This window comes from Mus musculus, chromosome 7, assembly GCF_000001635.26.
Source record: "Mus musculus strain C57BL/6J chromosome 7, GRCm38.p6 C57BL/6J".
In the NCBI taxonomy this organism is placed as follows: Eukaryota; Metazoa; Chordata; class Mammalia; order Rodentia; family Muridae; genus Mus; species Mus musculus.
The window spans coordinates 126,891,020-126,912,392 of NC_000073.6; the positions used below are offsets into that span (position 1 = coordinate 126,891,020).

Sequence of the window (21,373 nt, forward strand, 5' to 3'; positions counted from 1 at the left end):
TACATAAACCAGGCTGCTCCGAGTCAGCAGACAGCAAATGGCTATCTCTGAGCAAATCTGTTTTGCATCAGGTACTATGCTGAGTACTTTATGGTCATTCTTTTTGTTGTTGTTTTTGATTTTTTTGAGACAGGGTTTCTCTGTATAGCCCTGGCTGTCCTGGAACTCACTTTGTAGACCAGGCTGGCCTCGAACTCAAAAATCCGCCTGTATGGGCATTCTTATTTCAATCCCAATTACTAGAATTTGTAGATTATATCATATTTGTCTTTTGCAAATGAGGAAGCTAAGTCTTAAGAGATGCCATGCTTGCTCTAAACATCACTGCCTGTAACCAAAGGCAGGGTTGTCAGAAACTATGCCTGCTCACTCTTCTTTTTTAATACACGGTCATCATAAAGCCCAGGCTGACCTTGAACTTTCAATCCTCCAGCCTCAGACTCTATAGTACCAGGATTGTAAAGGAGCGTGGCACCACACCAGACCAAGCCCATCCATTCCTTCTCTACTAAGTGAAGTGGCCTCTGCAACCCTTTCAGACAGTGCTCCACATAAAACCTTGAGGATCAACCTAGGCACTTACTGAAGTAAGGAGCTCGGTGAGCACAAGGCGCTCGTGGCTCCAGACCCTGACACACTCCTCACCCATCACTGGGCTCAGGGTAGCATTTCCAACTCCCTCCTCTGAGCAGGATATAGGTGGTTGGCTAGAGGGCAGGACTTTTGGAACACCACTAAAATATAGGCAGGTCCCTGGAGTCCTTCCTGACGCCACTCTGGCTGTGACAAGGACAGACTCTCCGGCAGAGGACCCTGCAAGAGACACAAGACACAAGGTGAAAAACAGAGTGAGATACTGGAGATATAGCCAGCCGCAAAGAGAACTGACTGTTCTTCCAGAGGACCTGGGTTTGGTTCCTAGCACACACATTTAAAGGTTTGTAACTGCCTGAAACCCCAGTTTCAAGGGATCTGATCCTCTCTTCAGGCCTCCTTTGGTAAACACACACACACACAGCATTCACAGATATATGTACATACACAAACCAGGTATGATGGCACATGCCTTGAATGCCAGCACTCATGAGGCAGAGGCAGGCAGATCTCTGATTGAGGCCAGCCTAGTCTACCAAGTGAGTTCCAAGACAGTTTGGGCTACAGAGAGAAATCTTGTCTCAAAGAAAAGAAAAAAAAAAAAAAAGAAGAGAAAAGAAAGCACAATAAAAAAAAAGAAAGAGTTAACTTATCCAAATAAATCAGTTATTTTAATGGCACCAAAAGCCATCAAAAGTTCACACTCTGTTTCAAATTGCTGGACAAGGGGCTGGAGAGATGGCTCAGTAGGTTAAGACCACTGACTGCTCTTCCAGAGGACCCAGGTTCAATTCCCAGCACCCACATGGCAGCTAACAACTGTTTATAACTCCAAGATCTGATGACCTCACATAGACAGGCAGGCATAATTCCAATACATATAAAAATAAATTAAAAAATAATTAACCGATAGTTTTCTTGGTAAGTACCTTTGGAGCAATTCTCAGTACAAAAACCACAAAGTTAAACTGTCAGTAACCCATCTCACTGTCAGTAACCCAGATAGATGTACTAAAGAATATACAAACCAAGGAAAGCTTTCAGAAAAGATTAAAGAAAATACAGGTTATATTCCAATTTTAAAGTGTTGAAGGCATTTCTATGAAAGACAAACCCAAAAGGTTTTTGCTTATTTGGAGCCCAGAGTAGCGTAGAAACCATTATGGAACCAAGGCTGACCTCCTGCCTCTACCTCCCACTGTCAGCACGACTCACCGCGTCTAACTTTTCTCCTCATTTTACAGGAGCAAAGAGAATGCTCACCAAACTGCTGGTGAACCTACCTTTTCTTTGTTCATTGCTATATAGTCTGAATTTCTACATAGTTGGAATGCAGCTCATTTGATAAAATGTGTGTGGACCACAGACCAGCATAAACCAAGAGTGAAGGGTACCACACACCTGTAATCCCAACACTGGGGAGGTGAAGGCAGGCAGACAGACAGCAAGCACAGGGATTTTGAGCAATACAGTGAGTTTGAGGCCAACTCTGGCTAAATGAGATCCTGCCACAAACTAAGAAACACCAAAATCAAATGCACAGTGCTAAAAACAGACGAGCGAGATGGCTCATCCAGGAAAAGTCCTTGCTGTACAAGTGTGAGCACTGGAACACTTGGTATCCAGAAGCCAGGGAAAGGTGGAAGGAGAGAGCCATGGACACAAGGGTTTTCTCTGACTGCCCATCCCCATGCCAATCAAGACAAAACAAAAACAAATGTAAAACTGCAAGTATGTTAACAGGTAGGGGTGTCGGCCCAACAGCATAGGAGGCCCTTGGGGTCATTTTTTTTTTCTTTTGGTTTTTCAAGACAGGGTTTCTTTGTGTAGCCCTGCCTGTCCTGGAACTCACTCTGTAGATCAGGCTGGCCTCGAACTCAGAAATCCGCCTGCCTCTGCCTCCCAAGTGCTGGGATTAAAGGTGTGCGCCACCACCACCCGGCTCCCTTGGGGTCATTCTTAAGCACCAGCAAAAGAAAAAAAACCTAAACAATATAGACTAAGATGTTTGCTTTGGGGGCTGGAGAGACAGCTCAGTGGTTAGGAGCATTCACTGCTCTTCTGAAGGTCCTGAGTTCAATTCCCAGCACCCACAAGGCAGCTCACAAAGGTCTGATGACGTCTTCTGGTGTGCAGATGTACATGAGGACAAAGTACTTATATACATAAAATACGGAAATGAATCTTTAAAAATGTTTGTATTGATTTTATCAAATACAAAAAAGTGAGGAAAGGATAGTGTTAATTACATAAGAAAACATTAAAAAATGATGGCCTAACCACTTAGTGGGTCAATTACAGCCATTCAAATAATAGGCCAGGTCGTGATAGACACAGAAAGCCATATGTGTCTAAGTGAAAAGGAAATACAATTTTATATACATAATCATCACAACTGAAGAATCCACAAGAACAACTCCATAGATAACTTCCCCTCCACTCTACTGCCCAATGGGCTTGTGGGCCAGATGCTGTTTTGTTAATCCCAGACAGTGAATATCTCTTAGTTCACAAAAGTTTTACCTACATTTTTTTTTTCTTCACATCCTTTCTACTTTTTTCTTTACTTTTGTTTGGAGGTAGGGTCTCCTTATGTAGCTCTGTCTGTCCTATAACTCACTTTGTAGACCAGGCTGGCATCAAACTCAAGAGAAGTCCACCTGCCTCTGCCTCTCCCTCCCTCCTAAGAGTGGGATCAAAGGCGTGCTTCGCTACATCCACCTCTACATCCACCTCTGTTATCTTTTCCTTAAAGTTCAGACAGCAAGCCCGTGCTTCTGCCTCAGCTTCTCCGGGCTACAGGCTGGATGCTAACTCCCACTCTCTGTGTAAGCCACTTCCTCCTAGTGTCCCTGTCAACAGACCACTCCTATTCCTTTCTTGGTTAGACTGAGTTTGTCCAATGTACTAGATAAAGTCTAACCATTTTGGGTTGTACACAAAAATCTTTCCTTTTTTAAATTGGTTCTTTTGAAACAGAATATTTCTGTATAGTCCTGGAAGTCCTAGAACTCACTCTGCAAATCAGGCTGGCTTCAAAATGGGAGATCAGCTTCCCTCTGTTTCCTGAGTGCTGGGATTAAAGGTGTGGGCTACCACTGCCCAGCTCACACAGAATCTTTTATTGGACGTCATCAGTTGCAGCTCGAACCTAGAAGGAGTGAACCAATGCCTGCAAGTTGTCCTCTGACTGTCACATGTATGCTGTGGAAGTCATATACATGCTCACACACACTAACAGACACATGTAACTGCATAACTAGTTAATTAATTAATTAAAACACTGTGCATGCTTCTACTTCCTGCTTTGGCCTATGTCCCCACTCAGCATCTCTTTCCTACCCCATCCAAACTGAGCCTGGGAAGTTCCTAAACATGACATCATAGCTCCTTCCCATCTACATGCTTTGTGTCTGTGACTCCTGTTACCTGGAGTGGCTAAGCATTCTAAAACCTTAAGTTTAGATGCTGTATCCTTTACCAACTTACTGTACCTTCTGTTCTACTTCTCACACTGACTGACTCTTGTTAGACAGACTGTTAGCAACTTAAGGGGAAGGCCAAGAGACTGGAAAAATCACTAGTGAAATAAATAGGGCTTCTCTGTGATGAGGGTAGGTAGAATGAAAATGAGAGAAGAGTGCTGATGAGGGGAAAGTGGTGGCGCACACTCGGAGGCAGAGGCAAGAGGATCTCAGTAAGTTCGAGACCAGCCTGGTCTACATAACGAGTTCTAGAATAATCGGAATTACGTAGAAAGACCCTGTCTCAAAAAAAGCAAAAACAAACAAACAAAACAAAGTGCTAGTGAGAATAGAAGACAATATAAGTCTTATGAGACTATAAAATGGTATATCAGCTTGGAAGTTCGCCAAGAGATTTACCAGAGAGTTATCCTATATTCCACGCGTGACTATATTCTCAATAGTACTAAAATTTATGTTCACACAAAAACGAGTGTTAAGAACAACATAATTTCTTTTTGGATTTCTTTTCCTTTTGGGGGAGACAGGGTCTTATTATGTAGACTTGGCTGGCCTGAAGCTCGATATGTAGATTAGACACCCACCTTTGCCTCCCTAGTGCTGGGATTAAAGGTATGAGCGCCAGACCAGGCTGAAACAGTGTCATTTCTAATGATCCAAAATGGAAACAAACTAAATGTCAATCAAATGATAAACAGATACATAAAAATGTAGAGTACTCACCCAAGAATAGTATTCAACAATAAAAAGAAATGAAATAATGCTACTACATGATGAACCATAAAAATCTTATCTCAAGTCAAAGAAGCCTGTCACAAAGGAATGCATATGGTAGCAATGTCCAAAATAGGCAAATTAACAGAGAGAGAAAGCAGATTTGTTTGTGAGGCCTGGGAACCTGGAGAGAAGAGGTACAGAAAAGCTATGGTTTAGCTCCACTTAGATTAGATAGATAGATAGATAGATAGATAGATAGATAGATAGATAGATAAAATATATATGGATTTCAGGGTGGTTCCACAGTTGGGTAAACAGACTAAAAGTGGGCTGGAGAGTTGGGGCAGCGGCTAAGAGCACTGACTGCTCTTCCAAAAGTTCAAATCCCATCAATCACATGATGGCTCACAACCATCTGTAATGAGATCTGATGCCTTCTTCTGGGGTGTCTGAAGATGGCTACAGTGTACTTACATATAATAAATAAATCTAAAAAAATAGACCAAAAGTAACTTAGTTGTATACTTTAAATGAGTGATATACATTTTGGAGGTGGTTTCAGATCTTGACATGTAGTCCGGGATGACCTGGAACTCACTCTATAACCCAGGAAGGCTGGCATGCTTGCACTCTCTCTTCGTATCTATCTAACTTTCTATGCCTAATGGGGCAGGGCCTTGCTTTTAAACCTGAGGCCTCTTGGTATATTTTAGGACAGAGTTGAAGAAACTTGGAACCAGAACAGCAAAGCCAAAACACAGAACCTATATTGCGGACAGCATTCATTGTAAGTATCTCATCCTATCTAACCTGTGTCATAGCAAAAGTCACTAAGGTGTACGGATGTGTCCAAGTTAGCAGTCTGGTGAAGTCAGAAGTCAAGCCCAACCCTAAATGTCGTGACATTGGACCGCCATTTTCCCCAGGTCTCACCTGTCAATCCTATCTGACTACCATGGATCTTGGCTTGGAATGTTTGGGTTTTGTTTCTGTCTGGACCATCTCCGAAGTTCAAAGTGGTCAGTAAGCCGACGACGTGAGGCCCTTGCCACGTCCCTGTGACTGTCTCATTCATGGGGCACAGACTTAGCTGGCCAAAAGATCTCAAGAAGGAAACCCAATCCTGCGTGCAAAAAGGAGAGTGACAGAGAGGTGAGAAGAGCAGCAGGGGCGGGTATATACCACAAGGGTGAGCACCCCGGGTACTTACCTGGGGAATGTCAGGGCTACGGAGGCCAGTTGTGTGGGTGAGGAGGAAGCCACCAAGGCCCAGGCCAGAAAGGCCAAGGAGCAGCAGGATCAAAGTGGCACAGACCAAAGGTGGGTGATGAGCCAGACAGAGATGCAAGTTGTGCCCTGCCTGGCAGCTGCCCATGGGGAGCAGAGGGGTCTGGGCCTCCGTGGGGTGCCTGCTGGAGGACAGTAAGGGAGAACTAGACAAGAGCCTGCTGGTCAGAAGGCACTCACCCATGCTATACAAAGATAACCTAAGGTTAGAAGACAATGAATTTGCTCAAGGCCACGCAGAAAGTGACAGAGCCAGGACCAAAATCCAAGATTCTGAACTCCAAAAGTTCACCTCCTTACAGCACTTAAAAAAAAAAAAAGCTTTCTTTCGTTTCTGAAATATCCAAAGGAGAAGCAGGGAAGAGCATTCTGTACTAGCAAAAGAGATGTGAAACGAATTCTCAGCTGGAGAAAGAGGAAGCAGTTGATCTGGGGTGAGGCTTTGGCAGCCAAGTCACAATCCAGACCGGAAGTGTCTGGGTTCAGTTTCCAGTTTGGAGTTAAGCTAACTAGCCAGGTAGGAATGGACGGCGCTCACACATGCAACCAAGCCAGTTGGTTGTCTGTGAGGTTAGGATGTCCTGAAAGGGAGTTCTAAGAGCACCAAGTAATGAGGATTCGACTGGGCAGCTGTTTGCTCAGTACTTGGCCATGCAGGAATTCAACAGACGTCCATCTCCTTTCTTTCTATTGGTGTCATACTGATCCTTAAGGCCAGAAGCCAGTAGAATACTGAAGCTCAGGGACTCAGAAGTGGTAGGGCTACGGTCTAAAATCCATCTCCAATTTCCGAGTACCCTATTCCAGGCAAGAAGCGATAGACTGATGAAAATAAGCATCTGGAAGGCAGGAGATCATTATAAGGTGTGAGGGGGACAGCGTGGGAAAGTGTGGAAGCCACTGGGAAACACAGGTGTCACATATGCTCGGCCCCGGCGTGGCTCCACGTCCCGGCATTTCTGCAAGGGGGAGGGGAGGAGGAGGGAGGGCAGAGCCTGAGGGGCAGTAGCGGCTGGTGCATCTGGACCTCCCGTCCTCCCCAAAGCCCCTCCAGAAGGATCTCGACACCCGCATCCCTTCCCGATCAAGCGGCGTCAGATCCGTTCGCCACTAGCTCTCACCGCTTGCAGCCCAGCAGAGGCCGGCGCCCCGTGACGTCATGGGTGGCTTGGCGGAGAGGCGGGGCCTTGCTCGCGCGTGCACGCTCCGGCCCCGCCCCAGTCCATTCAGACGCGCATGCGCGGTGACCACGGTTGGAAAGGTTGCTGGCTACTCCCTGGCCTAGTTCCGGCCGAACCAAAAGAAAAGTCACCCAATGGGCCAAGTGGAGGGAGTAACTTGGGAGTAGGTGATAAAACTAGCAACAGCCGAGGGAGGCCGTGCTAGCCGTTTTGGACATCTCAGGGTCTCCCTCCTGAGAGAGCACAGGAGGGTCAGAACCTCACCCAGGCTTCTGGGAAGGACTTGGGGGTCCTCTGGGATGGATGGGACTTTACTCTTCCCCTCTGTGTGTAGTGTATAGGTTTTGCTCTTCTCTGCCCTCTCAAATACTTACGGTCTACACACCTTGCCCTTGGACTTTGGCTCTTTTCTTGAGAGGTCCCTAAGTGCCCAGGACCCTAGAGTTGCAAGGCTGTTCAAAGGGGAACATCTCGTCTCACTCTGTTAGCCTTTTAGAGGGAATATCATCTTACCTGAAACAACATAAGGCACGGAGCCAGGAACTCGGGCTCATCCTCACTCTGGTGATGCAGTCCTGTAACCCCAGCAGTTAGGAGGTGGAGGCCTGAGCATCAGGAGTTCGAAGCCAGCCTGGGATCCCTCCAAAACCAAACAACAACAAAATGAATAAATCTAATTCTGCAAAAGCCATAATAACCCTGTTGTCCTGGGGATAAAACTGTCCCCTTTACAGAAGAACATTTGTTTTGGTTTAGGGTAGGGCAGGGTCTTACTGTGCAGATGACATGGAACTCACTTATGTAGACCAAAGTGTCTTTGAACACAGAGATCCACCAGCCTCTGCCTCCTGTGTGCTGGGATTAATAGTGTGGAACATGGTTCTCTAAAGAAAAACATTTGTACCTCCGGTTTTAGTTCATAACAGTTCTCAAAAAATGTAAATAAAGCAAAAAAAAAAAAGCAAAATGAGGTATCATTCATATCTGTTAGTGTAGCTACCAACAAGAGATCAGAAACTAGCGAGTGTTGGTAAATATGTGGACAAATTGAAACTTCAGCTGAACATTGTTGGTAGGAACATACACTGGTACCGTTATGGGGAAGAATTTGACTTTTCCAAAAAAGGAAAATCAACAGAAATAGTATTGCCATGTGGTTATAATTCTACTTCTGGATATAAAATTGCTGCCCAAATTTGAAACAATGTCTCTGTGAGACTTTGTATACCCATTGTACTGGCTGGTTTTGTGTCAACTTGACACAGACTGGAGTTATCACAGAGAAAGGAGCTTCAGTCTCCATGAGATCCAACTGTAAGGCATTTTCTCAATTAGTGATCAAGGGCGAAAGGCCCCTTGATCAAGGGTGCTATCCCTGGGCTGGTAGTCTTGAATTCTATAAGAAAGCAGGCTGAGCAAGCCAGGGGAAGCAAGCCAGTAAAGAACATCCCTCCGTGGCCTCTGCATCAGCTCCTGCTTCTTGACCTGCTTGAGTTCCAGTCCTAACTTCCTTTGGTGATGAACAGCAATGTGGAAGTGTAAGCAGAATAAACCCTTTCCTCCCCAAGTGCTTCTTGGTCATGATGTTTGTGCAGGAACAGAACCCTGACTATGACACCCGTATTCCTAGGAAGATTATTCACCCCTGACTACGACACCCATATTCCTAGGATGATTATTCACCCCTAACTACGACACTCATATTCCTAGGAAGATTATTCACCCTTGACTGACTACAACAGCCATATTCCTAGGAAGATTATTCACCCCTGACTACGACACCCGTATTCCTAGGAAGATTATTCACCCCTGACTACGACACCCGTATTCCTAGGAAGATTATTCACCCCTGACTACGACACCCGTATTCCTAGGAAGATTATTCACCCCTGACTACGACACCCGTATTCCTAGGAAGATTATTCACCCCTGACTACGACACCCGTATTCCTAGGAAGATTATTCACCCCTGACTACGACACCCGTATTCCTAGGAAGATTATTCACCCCTGACTACGACACCCGTATTCCTAGGAAGATTATTCACCCCTGACTACGACACCCGTATTCCTAGGAAGATTATTCACCCCTGACTACGACACCCGTATTCCTAGGAAGATTATTCACCCCTGACTATGACACCCGTATTCCTAGGATTATTCACAAGAGCCAGAGTGAAACTTCCCTAGAGCAGAAGAATGGCTAATCCAAATGTGAGTCACTCAACATATGAGGGAATATTACTCAACTCTGAAGAGGAAGGGAAGCCATGTACGGTGTTGCATGTCCATGTCTCTAGCATCCATGAAGTAGAGGCAGCAGGACAAGGAATTTAGGGGCCACCATCTTTGGCTACATATTGGGGCATTTTATGCTGAGTGAAATGTAAAATGTATCAGTCACCAAGAGACAGCAGCAAATGATTCCAAGTATATGAAACAAGACAATAGTGTGTGATCCCAGGCATCTGAGATGCACGAGGTAACAGCATATGATCCAGTAACATGATGTGTACAGGACAATAGCAAATGGCTCTCCTGTATGAGATGCAGAAGGTAAGCAAGGGAATTACTCTAACTCCGTGAGATACGTAAGACAGTAATGAATGATTCCAACTACAGGAAATGCAGAGCACCCAAATGTGTGTCACCAAAACGTGAGGTGCAGAAAACAATGGCATGGGATTCCACTTACGTGAGACCCTCAAGACAATAGCAACTATCTATACAAGATGATCCCACGTCCATGAGAGCCTCAAGACAATGGCATGTAAGTCCATCATCATAATATTCACCATAAATTGCGTGTGATTCCACCTGTACATGATAAATAACACAATAGTGAAGGATTCCACCTATATAAGCTAGACAAGACGATAGCATACGATTCCTCTAATTTTTGATGTGAAGGATAATTGCTTATGATTACACCAACCTGAGATGCACAAGACAGTAAGCAAATGATTCCACATATATAATATACATAAAACAATAGCATACGCTCCCAACTTTGTGGGATGTATAAGACAACTGTACATTGACTCCACTGAGAGGCCTGTGACATGCATGTCCCATGAGATGCATGAGACAACTGCATATGAATGCACATGTACAAGATAAGCAAGAATAATAACAAATTATCCCATCAGTACATGCGTGATGCAAAAGATAAATGTAAATGACATCACTCATATGAGGTGCACAAGACAGCAGTGAATGATCCCGTAGATGTGTGATACACAAAACGTTAGCTTATGGGTCCCCTCTGTGAGATGAACAAAAACAGAGCAGACAATTTCACCTCTATGAGAAGCACAGGCTAATAAGTGAGTGGTTCCATCTATACAAGATGCACAAGGCAATAACAGGGTTCCACTAGATGATGTGTACAGGGGAATAGCTAATGATTCTGACTACATGAAGAGAACAAGATGATTGCATCCCACCATGAGATGGAGAAAAGGGAGAGTATAGGCTTCTACCAACATGAGATGCTCAAGACAATAAGAAATGATTCATTCTGTATGAGATACACAAGAGGACAGCATGTATAAGAGATGTTTAAGGCATTAACGATTCCACTCTATGAGATGCACAAGAAAATAGTGTATGATTTCCCTGACAGGAGATGCACAAGATAATAATGTATGGCTCCACTTACGTGAGATGATCAGCCCTATAGTGAATGATTCTACTTTTTGAGCTGCACAAGATAACAACTGATACCAAGACAAGAGCATAAGATGCCATCTGTACATGACCCCAAAGCCAATCCCGGTGGTGGATAATGCATGCCTCTAATCTCAGCATTGGAGAGGCAGAGGCAGGCAGACCTCTGAGTTTGAGGCAACTACAGAGTGAGTTCCAGGACAGTCTGGACTACATAGAGAAAACCTGTCTTGGGGGGGTGGGTGGGGAAGAGCGAAAAGACAATAGCAACTTATTTCAACTATGTGAGATTCACAAGACTGTAGCCAATGATTCAAATTATCTGACCTACACAAAACAGAAGTGTATGATTTCATTGACTGTGTTGCAAAAGACCATAGTGCATGATACGCATATATGAGACAAGGAAGACTAAGTAGAAAATTATTCCACCGATATGAGATGCACAGAGAACTAATGAATGACATCCCCTACATTAGACCACGAGATAATCGTGTCTGATGCTACCTCTGTGTCACTTTGCGAGATGAATGAAACAGTAGAATTTGATTCTATAGACATGTCTTGCAAAAAACTGCTAGGGCCGGGCGGCGGAGGCGGTACACACCTTTAATTTCAGCACCTGGGAGGCAGAGGCAGGCGGATTTCTGAGTTCCAGGCCAGCCTGGTCTACAAAGTAAGTTCCAGGACAGCCAGTGCTATACAGAGAAACCCTGTCTCGAAAAACCAAAAATAAACAAACAAACCAAACAACTGCTAGGAAGGATTCAGGAGATGAACAAGACAGGATCATATGATTTGACCCACACGAGATGCATAGGACAGCAGCATATGGTTCCCAGGGTACAAGATGCACAACACAGTAGCAAGTGATCCAAAATATGTATGATACATACGAGAGTGGTTAATTACCCCACGTCTTTGAAGTGCATAAGACAATATCCACCAACATGATATGCACAAGACAATCTTGCAATTGCAAGATTCCATTGTTATGAAATGAACAAGACGGTAGCACGTGATTCCCCCAAATGAGGTGCAGAAGACAATAGCAAAGAATCCCTTCTATATCAGGTGCACGAGGCACTAATGTATGATCACACATGTGACGCACAAGTCGATTTTGAATGATACACTTATGAAAGCTCAACAAGATAATAGCATATTTCCCCACCATTGTGTGATATAAAGAGTAATTGCTTGTGATTTCATCAACCTGAGATGCACAAGACAATAAATGAATGTCACATATATATGCACAAGACATATGATTCCACCTATGACAGTAGACATGAGTCCGCCTATATGGGATGCATAAGACTAGCTGGGTATGGTGGCGCACGCCTTTAATCCCAGCACTTGGGAGGCAGAGGCAGGCGGATTTCTGAATTCGAGGCCAGCCTGGTCTACAGAGGTGACCCCACCTCTGTGAGATATAAAGACAGTGGGAAATGAATGATTTGCCTCCAAGCAGTGAAAAAGAAATAGTGTGTGATTTCAGTGACATGAGATGCACAAGACAATAGTGATTCCTACTATCTCAGATAATAAAGTGAGTGCCCCTATCTGAGAGGCACTAGACATAGACACTAGCACATAATCCCGTCCACGTGACTTGCACAGCACAATAGCTTATTACTTCATTGTTGCAAGGTGACTATCAACTCAGAGTCAGAAAGTGATGGCTGCTAAAGACCTGGAGAGGGCAGGTGATTGCACGTTATTATTTAACGGATTCAAATTTGTATGCTTGCTAGGCAGAGGCAGAGGCAGAGGCAGAGGCAGAGGCAGAGGCAGAGGCAGAGGCAGAGGCAGAGGCAGAGGCAGAGGCAGAGGCAGAGGCAGAGGCAGAGGCAGAGGCAGAGGCAGAGGCAGAGGCAGAGGCAGAGGCAGAGGCAGAGGCAGAGGCAGAGACAGAGGCAGGTGAATTTCTGTGTTTTGAGGCCAAGCTGGTCTATATAGCAAGATCCAGGCCAGGCAAGGCAACATGCCAAAACCTTGTCCCAAAATAAAGAAAAAAACCAGAAATTTTAGTTTTGCTCAGAGAAGCATCTTGGACATGGGTGGTGGAAATAACTGTAATCACTAGCAAGTGAGTATCCTTAATACTACTGAATGATATACTTAAAATGGCAAAATCACACTGGGTAAGTTGTTTTGTGCCCTTAGACTCAGTATTCTGGAGGTTGAGGCAGGAAGGCTGAGTCCAGTGCTAAGCCTAAGCCTCATAGCAAGATCCAGTCTCAAAAAAAGGGGGTGGGGGATTGGAGGTGCGTGGTCAGAGAGATGTGGCTCAGTAGTTAAGTGCGTGGTCGGAGAGATGTGGCTCAGTGGTTAAGTGCATGCACTGCTCCTCCCAAGGACTGGGGTTTGATTCCCAGCAACCACCCACCCATATCAGGCACCTCACAGCCACCTGTAACTTCAGTATATAGGGATCTGACACCTTTGCCCTCTGTGGTCCCTTCACAAAAACCCACACACAGAGACATGCACATATACATAATTAAAAATAATAAAAAAATGTGGCAATAATAACTTCTTATGTATAATTTATTACAATTAAAAATAATAGATCCAGGGCTGGCAAGAAGGCTGAGCAGGTAAAAGCACTGACTGCTCTTCTGAAAGTCCTGAGTTCAAATTCCAGCAATCACATGGTGGCTCACAACCACCCATAATGAGATCTGACACCCTCTTCTGGTGCATCTGAAGACAGCTACAGTGTATTTATCTATTTGTTTGTTTGTTTGTTGGTTTGTTTGAAACAGGGTTTCTCTGTATAGCCCTGGCTGTCCTGAACTCACTTTGTAGACCAGGCTGGCCTCGAACTCAGAAATCTGCCTGCCTCTGCCTCCCGAGTGCTGGGATTAAAGGCGTGCGCCACCATGCCTGGCTTGTACTTATTTATAATAATAAATAAATCTTTAGGCCTGAGTGAGCGAGGCCAACGGAAGTGAGTGGGGTTAACCAGAGTGAGCAGAGGTCCTAAATTCAATTCCCAAACAATCACATGAAGGCTCACAACTACAGTGTACTAATATACATAAAATAAATAAATCTTAAAAAAGAAAAAAGGTCTGGAAAAATGGCTCCAACAGAAGAGGAACTGTTGTTCTTGAAGAGGACCTGGTTTCAGTTCCAAGGGCTCACATGACAGCTTGTATTCACCTGCGGTTCCAGGCCAGCCGAGGCTACATAGTCAGACCCTGGTCTCAGAGGGAAGGGTAGTGATGGCTAGAGAGATGGTTCAATGGTTAAGAGCAGTTGCTGCTCTTGCAAAAGACTTGGATTTGGTTCCCAGCACCCATACAGTGGCTCAAAACCCATTCTAACTCAAGGCTGAGCGTGGTAGGTGGATGCCCGACTTCAGCATCCCTCCTCTTGTCTATGTTTAGTGCTCAGATCAGAGCTGATGGTCTGAGTGCGAACCATCTACAGCCTGACTTTCCCAAGCTCTGCCAAGAGAATATGGCAAAGTCTGAGGACGAACACAGCTGGAAGTCTACAGTTCCCCCCCCCCCCACTGCCTCCCCACTGCCCCCACTGCCCCCCCATGCTGCCACTTTATTCTTTACTTTTTTGACTTTTTGTTTTGTTAATTTGTTTATCTAATTATGTGTATGTATATATATATAAATGAGTGCTGGTGCCTACAGAGCACAAGGTTATCCAGTCCCCCTGGAGATGGAGTTACAGGGAGTTACAGGCAGTTGTTAGCCACCCAGTCCAGTACCGGTGCTGGGAACTGAATTTGGTTCTTCTCCAACAGCAGTGCTTGCTCGAAACTGCTGAGTCATCTTCCTAGTCCTCCCTCCCTTCCATTATTTAGTTTGTGGGCATCTCCAGTTGGGCATGCATGTGAGTCACAAGTTGACCCCTATCCTCTGTGAGGGCCACTGGGATCTGCTTCTAGTCACATCTTAGCAGTGTACCTTTACCCACTGAGCCATCTGACAGTCCCGTTGGTTCAATTGCTTTTTGAGATAGTGCCTCACTGTGTAGCTCTGGCTGGCTTGGGACTCCCTCTGTAGACTAGGCTGGTCTCTAACTCACAGAGATCTGCCTGCCTCTGGCTCCAGAGTGCATCGTTATGGTTATGTCTCAACAGGACATCATGTAGTCTAAGCCTGCCTTTAACTCACTATGTAGCTGAAAATGACCTGAAACCCCTAATCCTCCCGCTTCCACTTGTCAGGGGAAGGTTACACACTGGGGTCACTTTACATGGCGACTGCCTTAGTCTCACCTGACTCAAAGTCCTTCCAGAGAAGGAGAACAGCTAGCCATGTGGTGTTCCTAGAAAACATTGTAAGCTAAGAGAAGAAGCCATTGTTACTTGGGGGAAAAGATCATAGCTGAGACAAATAATTCTCAAACACACTCTCAAGTACACACACAGACACACACACACAACTAAACTAAACCAAAACAACACAACAACAACAAAACCAAAACCAAAACAAAACAAAAAACCCACCACCACCAACAACACGGGAAGAAAAGATGAGGAGCAAGAAGCTTGGAACATACGCTCCTTTTCAACCTTTTTATTTTTGTTTTATGTGTATAAGGGTCTTGTCTGCATGTATGTCTGTGCATCATGTGTGTGCAGTGTCCATGGCCAGAAGGAAAGGTGGAGGCCCTGGAATTGGAGTAATAGACAATTGTTAGTCACCATGAAGGTGCTAAGAATCAAACCTGGGAACTCTGGAAGAACAGCCAGGGCTCTTAATTGCTGAGCCATCTCTCCAGCTCCTGGAAAATACATCCTTGAAATACCCTCCTCCCCCTGCACTTGAGTGTATACTACACGATGCACACCCTCTATAGGAGGCCATAGACTGGCATCTCTAGTAGGTCTTCAGGGTTAGCAGAGGCAGAGAGCGAGGCTAAGCTAGAGTTGTTAATAAACTCTATAGATGTGGGTAATCTAGCACACAGACTCTGCAAAGGCCTAGAGAATGTCTCTCTTGACTTTTCCTTTCCTGTCTCCTCATCTCCTTGGACCACCTTGCCCTGGGAACCTTCTTCTCTTTCTATCTACATAATAAAATTAGACGAGACCTGGTTTCAGTGAAAATACGTGAAACATATAAAGAAACAGTAAAATACTCCATTTACATAAAATAAAGTACCCAAGGAAGCACAGGACGGGGGCTTTGGGTTTCCCAAACAAAAACTTGAAATCACCGGGGCCTAGCAAACACAAGTCAGCTATTGGATGGATCACAGGTCCCCCAATGGAGGAGCTAGAGAAAGTACCCAAGGAGCTAAAGGGATCTGCAACCTTATAGGTGGAACAACAATATGAACTACCCAGTACCCCCCAGAGCTCGTGTCTCTAGCTGCATATGTATCAGAAGATGGCCTAGAAGGTCATCAGTGGAAAGAGAGGCCCATTGGTTGTGCAAACTTTATCTGCCTCAGTACAGGGGAACGCCAGGGCCAAGAAGTGGGAGTGGGTGGGTGGGGGAGCGGGTGGGGGACTTTTGGGATAGCATTGGAAATGTAAATGAAATAAATACCTAATTAAAAAAAAACAAAAGAAAAAGAAGAAAAAAAAAACTTGAAATCAACTACTTCTGAAGTCCTTGAAGGGATAGAGGAAATCACAGATAAAGAAATGAAAGAAACCAGAACAATGTTTCTGTCACTCAGTGAGACGGCTGGGAATGTATATCTGTTGGCAGAATGACATCACAGCACTGTATAGAGTGGGCATGGGGCACAAACAATCCCAGCACCCAGGAGTTGGAAGCAGGAGGATCATGAGTTTTGGATGGTGCTTGTTTGCTTCTTTGTTTTGAGACAGGGTCTCCCTATGCAGCTCTGGCTGTCCTAGAACTCACTATGTAGAGCAGGCTGACCTCAGACTCACATTGATCTGCCTCTGCTTCCTGAGTGCTGCAATTAAATGTGTGTGCCATCATGTCCAGCCCAGGATCCGGTGCTTAAGATCATCCTCAGCTATATATACCACAGCCTGGGATACGTGGGACCCTTCCGGAGGAAGAGGAGGGGGAGAAAGAGGAAAAGGAGGAAGAGGAAGAAGAAGGAGAGGAGGAAGAAGGTATGAGAACCAAAGCTGGGCTCATTAGCATATGCTATCCCTCTCAACACACACACACACACACACACACACACGCACACACGCACGCACGCACGCACGCACGTGCGCGCAAGGAAGGAAGGAGAGACAGGGAAGAGAGTATACATGCAAGATTTCTCAGCAAAATACTAAGAAACAAACACAGCAGCATATTAAAGAGATTATAATCCATGACTAGTTGGAATTTCTCCCAGGAATACAAGTTCAAAATTTAGGAATCAACCCTTGGCATGGCACATACCTTTAATCCCAGCACTCAGAAGGGAGAGGCAGGCTGATAATCTCTGTGAACTCAAGGCCATCTTGGTCTACAGAGTGAGTTCTAGGCCAATCAGGGCTATATCATGAGACCCTGCCTCAAAAACAGCAACAACAAAAATCAGCCCATGACATACAGCAGATTACTAGAACAAAACGTAAGAAACAAACATTTCAGTCAATGAAAAAAACTTTTCTTGTGCCGGGTGGTGGCGGCGCACAACTTTAATCCCAGCAGTTGGGAGGCAGAGGCCAGCTCGGTCTACAGAGTGAGTTCCAGGACACCCAGGGCTACACAGAGAAACCCTGTCTTGAAAAAACCAAAAAAGAAAAAGAAAAAAAAAGAAGAAGAAAAAAAGAAAAGAAAACCAAAACAAAGAAGAAGAAGAAACAGTGTAATATTAGTTGTCTCATAGTGGTGGTCAAGCAAGGTGACTCATGCAGCAATCAAAATTGCTACAAACTCAAGACCAGCCTGGGCTACATAGCAAGTTCCAGGCCTGGCAGAGCTATGGGACAAAATTCTGTGTCAAAACAGTAGTCAGAATGGAGAGATGGCTCAGCAGTTAAAAGTACTGGCTGTTCTTCCAGAGGCCCTGGATTTAGCTCCCAGCACGTAAGTGAGAGTCAACAACCATTTGCAATCCCAGCTACAGGGGAGCCAACACCTTCTCCTAACGCCTGTGGGCACCAGGCACAGACACATGCTTGCAGGCACAACACTCACACACAAAAAGAACTTGTTCTTGTTGTTTGAGACAGGGTTTCTCTGTATAGCCCTGGCTGCCCTGGAACTCACTTTGTAGACCAGGCTGACCTCGAACTCAGAGATCCGCCTGCCTCTGCCTCTGGAGTGCTGGGATTAAAGGCATGCACCACCACGCCTGGCTAAAAAAAATAACATTTTAAACACAATAAAAATTGATAAGGGAAAAGAAAAGCCTCTGACAAGAGACTGGAGAGATGTTTCAGTGGTTAAAAGCACTGATTGCTCTTTTAGAAGAGCCAGGTTCAGTTCGCAGCTCCCACACAGTGGCTCACAACATCTCTAACTCTAGTTCCAGCGAATCCCATGACCTCTTCCAGCTTGGAGGGCACTGCATGCATGTGGTACACAGACATACCTGCAGGCAAAATGCTCATACTCATACCAAATAAAATGGAAAAAAAAGACCTTTTTATAATAAAATTTTTATAATGCACAAATGGAAAAGAACTTTTTCAAATATATCCAGTGGTGACCACTTAGTGCAGAAGAATTCATACACAGTACGGGATGGAAACCCAGCAAGTAATTCACTCAGCAAAACCTTTACTATGTGGGCATCAAAGAGTAAATACTGGTCTGAACCGATGTTTCCAGAAAAAAGCCACACCAATGTTAAAGATTCTGCCTATCTGATTGACATAATTAGAATTTTGTTAGTGTGGAGAGTTGGAATATTGCAGATCAACAGGCAGATTCTCTTGTGCTATTTTTAGTCCCCTTAATAGCCAATATTGGCCCACCTCTGTGTCTGGCCTTACATCCTTCTGCCTGCCATGTAAAACCTTTGGGATATATTACCTTAACAGGTAACCAGCTTCCACAAACCCTCAAAGGTAACATTTAAAATCTGTAACAGAGATGGTCTTTTCTATAACCCTGCCTACCTCCTGTTTCCACACATTCCACACATGGATTTGAAAAGTGCCCTGAGGCCTGCAAGGAGAAATGCAGGAGAAAATGCAGACTGCCAGACCAAGGACCTGAAGTCACATGATGGCAGAGAGAGCCCCACAGACTCTTCTCTGGCCCATGTGCACTAAATAAATGTGAGAATCTTTTTTTCTTTAAATGAATTTTATTCTTTTTTTTTTTAAGATTTATTTATTTTATGTTTAGGAGTACCCAAACACACCAGAAGAGGGCATCAGATTCCATTACAGATGGTTGTGAGCCACCATGTGGTTGCTGGGAATTAAACTCAGGACCTCTGGTAGATCACTCAGTGCTCTTCACCAGTGAGCCATCTCTCCAGCCCCATCAAACTGTTACTGTATTGGAACATGGTATGAGAGCAAACCAGATCTGCATTTCTGGGCCATAGTTTCTTGTATTAATCTCAGTGAGAAGCTGTTTCTTTTGTTGTTGTTGTTTGTTTGTTTGTTTGTTTGTTTTGAGACAGAATTGCTCTGCGTCCTGGCTATCCTGAAAGTTACTCTGTAGACCTGGCTGCTCTTGAACTGAAAGATCTGCCTGCCTCTACCTCCAGAGTGCTGGCATAAAGGTGTGTGCCACTACCTCCTGGCTGATAAACTGTCTTTATTCCCTTTAACGTGCTATACCATATCTTTGTGTTGACACCGGAGGAAAACTTGGCTGCACAATACCTTTAGCAACACTTCACACATGTTAGCATCAGAGAATCCACACTGGAAAGAAGCCCTACAAAGGCAAAGAATATGCAAGGCCTTTAATCAAATCTCAGTCCTCCTGAGGCTCAGGGAAATCCAATTTGGTAGAAACTTGTGCATGGAATTACTGGGGCGTGGGGAGGCTCTGCCAGATGTGCAGACCTGAGAACCGCAGGGATCTGTGCTGAAGAACAAGTCACAAATGTAAAGAAGAAAAAAAAAAAAAAAAACACCCTGCTCAGACCCTGAGGTTAATAAGGCGCTGGGCTGGGGGTTGGGGTGGGATGCGTTTCCCACAGACTGTGACAAACCCTTGAATTGTTCCTCAGCATTTATTGGCCATCTTCAGTTGATGTTGTGGGGAAAATACATCAACCTAGATATCAGACTAGCTCAGCAGGGTTGTCTCAGAAAGGCTAGAAATTTGTTATGATTTCAGATGCGCTCCATCACCTCACTGCTAAAAACCTCATGAGGGATAGCCCTCAGGCCATCATGGCAGAATCAAGGCTGCTTCCAGGATGCTCTTGGTCTGGAAAACTGAATTTGGGTGAAGGTCAAACCCTAAAGTTTAACATTTAAGTAAATAACAGGTTAGAAGGGGGAGGAGAAAGAGAGGACGAGGCTCAACTTAAAACAAAGGCTGCATATACATTGCTCAATAAAAAAGATACACAAAAGGCTAATAGAAAGCTGGGCAGTGGTGGCACACGCCTTAAATCCAAGCAGTTGGGAGGCAGAAGCAAGTGGATCTCTGAGTTCAAGGCCAGTCTGGTCTATAGAGTGAATTCCAGGACAGCCAGGGCTATGGAGAAACCCTGTCTCAAAAAAAACAAAAACAAAAACAAAAACAAAAATTAATAATTAAAAAAAAGCAAGCTAATGGAACATCATTGGTTGCTTGGGAATGCAAATCAAGAGCACAGTTGGGGTGGGGATTGGCAGTGGTGGGCCCTCTGTAAACACCAGTGCTTGGGAGGCAGGGCAGGCAGTTCTCCTGAGTATGAGGCTAGCCTGGTCTACAGGTACAGATCCAGTCTCAAACAAATGAAACGTGGGTGGTTCGGGCTGAGGAGATGGCATGAAGGATAAGCACTTGTGACAGCACACAGGTCTGTGCTCAATCCCTGGAACCCATACAAGGTTGCCAGAGGCAGCCCCGGTCCATAATCCCATGACTTTCATGGCAAGATGAGAGGCAAAACTACAAATTCTTGGAAGCTCATGGTCCAACTACCTAGCATCTGCCTCAGTAAACAAAGACACCCTGAAGTCATGGGCTGACAGTCAAGGTTGCTCTGTGACTCCCACAAGTATGTTCTGATGTGGCCTTGAGCACACACACTCACGCATGCTTGCAACCACTATTTGTATTTTTTGTTGTTGTTGTTGTTTTGTTGTTTTTGTTGTTATTTGTTATTTGGGAGTTTGTTGTTGTTTGATTTTTTTAGTCAGGTAGACCAGGCAAGCCTGAAACTCACTAAAATAGTTTTTAAAGTAAGGTAAGTATTGACAAGTTTGTGGAGAATAGAAAGCCCTTGCCCGAAGCTGCATGCATTGTGGAAAACAGACTGGCAGCTCCTTGATAAATTAACTATAGAATTACCAGGTGGTCATGCAATTTCACTGCTAAACACACATCGAATTTGAAAACAGGTATTGAAAGGAAAGGGC

At 44.7% G+C, this 21,373-nt stretch overlaps 1 protein-coding gene across 4 annotated transcripts in view; it reads right to left on the reverse strand.

Annotated features, from left to right (window-relative positions):
• Tmem219 (transmembrane protein 219) overlaps nucleotides 1-21,373 on the reverse strand; it is a 42,603-nt gene that overhangs the window by 4,801 nt on the left and 16,429 nt on the right. The window contains exons 3-6 of one of the 4 annotated variants that reach the window (XM_006508155.4): nucleotides 7,778-7,904; nucleotides 6,007-6,208; nucleotides 5,730-5,919; nucleotides 584-813 (exon numbers count right to left, since the gene is read on the reverse strand). In XM_006508155.4, the coding sequence (XP_006508218.1) occupies nucleotides 584-813; nucleotides 5,730-5,919; nucleotides 6,007-6,208; nucleotides 7,778-7,818 (663 nt within the window). In that variant the 5' untranslated portion in view covers nucleotides 7,819-7,904. Of the gene's footprint in view, nucleotides 1-583; nucleotides 814-5,729; nucleotides 5,920-6,006; nucleotides 6,209-7,204; nucleotides 7,260-7,777; nucleotides 7,905-21,373 lie in introns of those variants that run through there. The other 3 variants (NM_028389.1, NM_026827.1, NM_001374613.1) reach the window with 3 other exon arrangements.